The 6035-nt window shown below is 43.9% G+C and overlaps 1 protein-coding gene across 1 annotated transcript; it reads left to right on the plus strand.

Annotated features, from left to right (window-relative positions):
- The first annotated feature begins 1264 nt into the window (after positions 1 to 1264).
- Positions 1265 to 5785, plus strand: LOC147623086 (uncharacterized). The gene is made up of 2 exons (XM_086821140.1): positions 1265 to 3403; positions 3838 to 5785. Exons 1-2 carry the CDS (start codon positions 2515 to 2517, stop codon positions 5562 to 5564), a joined length of 2616 nt encoding a protein of 871 aa, XP_086677266.1. The 5' UTR covers positions 1265 to 2514; the 3' UTR covers positions 5565 to 5785.
- Positions 5786 to 6035: the final 250 nt, after the last annotated feature.

Below are 6035 nucleotides of genomic sequence, written 5' to 3' on the forward strand. Positions count from 1 at the left end.
GCATATCCCAAAGATTGACCACTCACCCTCCCTTTAGTACGTGCATTTCCGAAAGCTGCTACTCTTTCAAGTTTAACATGGATGCCAACACATCATTATCACTATCTAGGATGATAAGATGGCTGGTCTACAAAAGTTGGCAATGCATGGGATGGCAACCAATCAGCTAAAGCATAAAACCAAGTTTCCAAAAATTTGCAAATAGGAAGGGGCATGGTGCAGAGGAGGCTTCCCACTAGAAGCGCAATTTGACACGCAAACATCTTGAAGTTGGCTAAGATAGGAATGATGTAGTGTGTAATGAGCCTTATGATTCTGGTTAAGAGTTAATATATTTTCTAGCTTTTCATTACACTTTGCATATATGATAATATTATTGGTTTGCCTAATTTTGCTAAGCACCCATACTTCTATGAATTGGGTTTACAAGCTTTTGATCGAAAGCTTGTTTAGGCCACCTAGGTAAGAAAGTCTATGGATTAGCGTTGTGTTGGGTTCACAAGCTTCCAATTGGTATCTTGTTCGTGTGACATGGGTACTCACTCCACATTCGTTAAATCTTGCACAAGAAAGGACTTCTTTCTAGGAAGGTTGGACATGGCATGTGAATACACGCTTAGGAAGTATGTGACGTTAACGCAAGGAGATGGGGGATGAAAACTTGTTGCAAATGTAAAATGATCGATGGCAGCCCGAGTGGGCATTGCCAATTGGGCATTGTGGCACAGAGTAATAGGGGTCGGGGGTCACTTTGCTTTTTGTTGCAGAGTTCAAGTGATGCGAGTCAGGATTGCCTGACTGCTAGAAAATCTTTGCCAATCACTCCAACGCTTCCGTCCAAGCATCTCTCGCACATTACTGTATGGAAGCAGCCACTGTAGCATATAATCTCGTTGCAGGTCCAGGGGGAAAAAAAGATGCCAGGTCGACGTAGACCCCTACCTCTCCTACCGTTTTTTTTTGCATGCAGACGAACCCCTACGTGCCACCTGCGTGAGGAGGCCCACTCGCACAATCCTCCACGTCAGCTTGTACACGCTGGTTTGGGGGTTGTTAGAGGGTGCCTCATTCACCTTGCCACGCGTGCAGGGACCCCACATTGCTTAGCTGTCTCACACACTTGGCAGCGAGTGAGTCATCACCTACTTCCGAACCAACTTCTAGTCACACACGTGACACGAGCGATGGCATTTTTATACGGTGGGGAGAGAGCGGCTACCATGTGTGGGTTATAAATTTGCACCAACTTTTATACATTGACTCCACGGCCATAGTTGAAGACATTGATTTTGGTCCAAATTAATCAAGATTAACCCCACAAGCATAGTTTAATACATTAATTTGACTCCACAGCCATAGTTGAAGACATTGATTTTGGTCCAAAATTAATCAAGATTAACCCCACAAGCATAGTTTAATACATTAATTTGTGAAGCTTCGAATTTGCCTAACATAGATGATAGGAATCATACGATAAGATCTTAGTTTATGTTTAATTTACTTGTTTTGAACTCTCGATAGTCTTTAATATAGCACAAGATGCTTCTTCAACCTTGGACGGGCTCTCTTCCTTTCTCTCTCTCTCTCTCTCTCTCTCTCTCTCTGTTGTATCCGTTGACTGCATGCTGTAGAATTGTGCTCTGCGTGTACATACTGCTCAACAAATAGAAATATTAGTGTATTAATTGTGCTAGAAGCTGCAACACTGATACCCCCATGCATATATATATATATATATATATATAACTACACCTTCAGGAATAGAGGGCAACGTCTGCATGCATCTGCATCTCTGTAGGCCTTAACACTTATATTCTCATCAAAATCTTTCTATATAATTAGCCTAACATCTCTGAGTTTGTGAAAATTAAACCACAATATCATGTCCCCGCCCACTCCAGGCCTTGTTGTTTGTAGTATCACGCATAAGCTTGCACAATCATGTGCCCCCCCACTGATTACGAAGCAATTCAACACGCATGCTTGTGACCATTAATCCTCCTTGTCTCTGTCTTGTCTTACACAGATACTCAGCATGATGTAAACACTACAAACTGCACCTTGTAGCAGGCAATGGCCAAGGCCCAAGTTACAGTAATATTAAGCCAGCCAGCCACCCTCCGGAAGCCCCTCTCCCCTTTCACCCCACTTCTACTTCATAGTACCTCGTCCCTTGCATCTTGCCAGGCGTGTTTCAGCTTTTTCACATGCTTGCTTAGCTTGTTTGTTTTGGCCTTGTGTGTGTGAGTGATCGTAGAGAAGCAGCAGGCGCCGCAGCGGCTGCTGCTAGCAGCTAGCTGTATTATCAGTACGTATAACGCAAAGGTTGCAAGCAACTTTTGTGCTGCAGGAGATGACAGCAGAAGCTTCACTATATTACAGCATGAGCTTATAAATGTTACTCAAACTTGTAGCTTAGATATATAAGAGTAGGAAACTAGTCTCCTCTTTACAGTAGTCTATCTCATCCCTCACCTCCACCTGCGTGAGAGCCTCTTAATCTTCTCTCAATTCATGACCCTATACTTCCTTGCAAATATTGAGGGAAATTTTCTTGTCATGGATATTAGAAGAAAATCTCTTTTAGTTTTCTTAACGCTCCATTTTCTCTTAAGATTTGCTTCATGCACACTTACTCATGATTCCGAGGTGCTAGCGCTTTTGGCTTTCAAGAGCTCTCTGAGAAACAGTAAGTTAATCCTCTCAAGCTGGCAATATGATGCAAGAGGCTCAGCATGCAGCAACTGGACTGGCGTTTCCTGCACACAAGAAGGTGCCATATCCAACCTCACCTTATCCGGCATGGATTTAGAAGGAGAAATCTCACCTCAGTTAGCAAACCTAAGGGCTCTGGAAGCGCTAGACTTGAGCAACAATTGCTTAAGTGGGCGTATCCCAGCTCAATTGGGAGCTCTTAAGAAGCTAATCTATCTAGATTTGAGCTCAAATTCTCTTACTGGAGGCCTACCTGCAGAGCTCGGCCAGCTGCAAAGCTCTTTACAGCATGTGGACATCGCCGGAAACTCTCTCACGGGAGAGATACCCGTGGAGCTAAGCAATCTGACAGCCTTACAATACCTTGATTTAAGCTGCAACTCCTTCACTGGGCAAGCTTTCCATGACTCTCTGAGAGTAGCGAAGCTGCAGGGGCTCATAGTTCTGCGGCTCAACTCCAACCTGCTTTCAGGCAGCTTGCCGGCTGAGATTGGAACTCTGCAGCGCCTGCAAGAGCTTAGCCTGGACAACAACACCTTCTCTGGCGAGATCCCTGCCCAGTGTGGCCACCTCTCCTCTCTCACCGTGCTTCAGCTTGGCCAGAACGAGTTCACAGGAGCTATCCCAAGCTCATTGGGCAACCTCACGAGCTTGCGCACTCTATCGCTCCGACAAGCCTCCTTAACAGGTGATAATCTCAACTTCAATTCATTAAAACCTCTATTAATCAATCGCTTTAACTAGGCCTAATGTTATTGTTTCACTCTAGTCTCTAACTATTCTCTTGAGCTCGACCATAACAATGATGGGTTTTTTGCTTTGATATTTCCGTTAATCTTGACCATACCAATAAATAATGGGTATTTTTAATTTATCACAACTATTTTGACCCTCTCAGTCTATAGTAGGACCTTTGAATGGATTTTACTTTCAATCTTGACCATAATAATGATGATTCTCTTGATATCATAATGATTTTGACCCTCTTAATCTATATATTAGAACCTTTGAATTGACTGTTCTTTTTAAACTTCACAGAATAATAATGGGTTCTTTAATATCTTAATCGATAGAGTAAAACCTTGGAATTGTTCTGATAAATCAAGCATGCTTCTACCGCAGGCACTATCCCAGGAGGGCTAGGCAATTGTGGCCAGCTGAGGCTACTTGATGTATCCGGGAATCGTTTGACTGGGGGTATGCCAAGCTCGCTTGGCAAACTGCAGCTGCTCAACTCTCTCCTGGTTTCCAACAATGGCCTGCAAGGCTCTATACCAGCTGCTCTCAGCAACTGCACGCAGCTGAGGCTCTTCGAAGCAAGCTGGAACAATCTAGAAGGAGAGCTTCCATCGCAACTGCGCAGCCTCCAGTCCATGGTCTCCTTCGCAGCAGAGGGCAACAGAATCACAGGCCCTCTGCCTTCCTGGATCACCAGTTGGAAGCTTCTAGGTGTATTCTTGCTTGGTTCTAACCTCCTCCATGGCCCCCTTCCCGCCCAGCTGGGCGGTCTCGCCTCCCTTCACTCTCTCTCCCTAAGCCAAAACAACCTGTCCGGCCCTATGCCGCCCCAAATCTGTAATGCCCAACAACTTGCCTACCTTGAGCTCTCTGGTAACCTCCTCTCAGGTGACCTCTCTCAGGCCTTCATTGAGTGTTCAAATTTGTCCACACTTGACATCTCATCAAACAGTATAACTGGGTCCATCCCAACTTACTTATCTAAGCTCCCTTTGGCCGTGCTAGACTTGGGGTATAATGGGCTATCTGGGACAATCCCAGATCTTCTATGGAGCTCTCAAACACTGCTGGCTGTTGAACTCGCTGGTAACAACTTGATTGGCACACTCTCTCCCTCTGTTGGAAACCTCTCCACCCTCCAGCAATTGACTCTAGATGGCAATAGATTGCATGGGAACATCCCCCACGAGCTAGGCAAGCTCAAAAGCCTCCAAATGCTTTCCTTGTCAAACAACAGTTTTACTGGACAAATCCCACTTCAGCTCTACAATTGCTCAAGCCTAACCACCCTTAACCTTGCTGTTAATCAGCTGACAGGAGACATTAATCAAGATATTGGAAAGCTTGTCAGCTTAAACTACTTGAATTTTGGTCATAATTATCTCTCTGGAGTTATACCACCTGAAGTTTCATTATTATTCCATGCTCTTGGTACACCACAGCTTGATGATTCAGTGCATTCAAACACCTTAGATCTTTCCTTCAATGCTTTGGAGGGTGATATTCCAGCAGGTATTGGCAGCTGCAGAGCATTAAGAAGGTTCCTTTTGAGCAACAACAACCTGACAGGCACCATTCCTGTGCAGATTGCAATGCTGTCCAGCTTGACCCATCTAGATCTCTCCACAAACAGATTAAGTGGAGAGATCCCAAACAGTATCTGCAAACTCAAGCATCTCATTATGCTCAATGTGTCTTTAAATGAGCTTGAGGGCCCATCTTTGCCGCGAAATGGGAGCTGCCAGAGGTTCAATTCCACTTCATTCGAAGGCAATGGAAAGCTGTGTGGTGCCCTCAGTGCTGCGGATTATCCTGCATGCATCACTTCGCCCAGGATGAAACCCGACCTCAGCAGTGAAAATGGAAGAGAAAGCAAAGGAGAGAGGCGAGTGTTTGTATTGTTAACAACAGGCATAGTGTTTGTTGCAATGGCTATGGTGCTTATTGGAGGGGTTGCTCTCATATGGAACTTCAGGCAAAGAAGCAGAACAGTTCCTCACTGCGACTCCAATGGTTATGCCATCAAGGAAGACTTTTCATCTCCTACTGAAAAGCCAAGGTTGTGTAATACCTCCACTGGCTTTGAAAACAAGAGGGCGATAGCTTGTTAAACTCATCGGTAGGGTTACTCGAATCCAATTTTAGAATTAATATTTTGCAGCTCAATTACCAACTACAATCACAAAAACCAAAACATAGGTAATATTCTCAACGTGTACTAGATATGAACATAGTTCAAAATTTTCTTCAAACATATAACGTGTACTAGATATGAATGTAGTTCAAAATTTTCTTCAAACATAGAATCCAAAGCATTTAGATTTTGATCAAATATCATCGATGATTTGATAGTAAGTAGATTAATTTGATATTAGAATCCGAAGCGTTCCTGTGGGAGGGTAGATATCAAGTTGCAGGACTAGTTATTAAGTAGATTAATTTCGTGTCAAGTGCTACCTTCTCAGGATCGTATATATCAATGTCATGGAAGTACTGCAAACTATGATCACAATTTGCATGGTTTCACTCCAACAGTGTCCACTGTCCACTCTCACCTTACACTACCCTACTTGAAATTTGTA

The sequence above is a fragment of the Cibotium barometz genome, chromosome 27, assembly GCF_041138505.1.
Source record: "Cibotium barometz isolate CiBa-2024 chromosome 27, ASM4113850v1, whole genome shotgun sequence".
Lineage (NCBI taxonomy): Eukaryota > Viridiplantae > Streptophyta > Polypodiopsida > Cyatheales > Cibotiaceae > Cibotium > Cibotium barometz.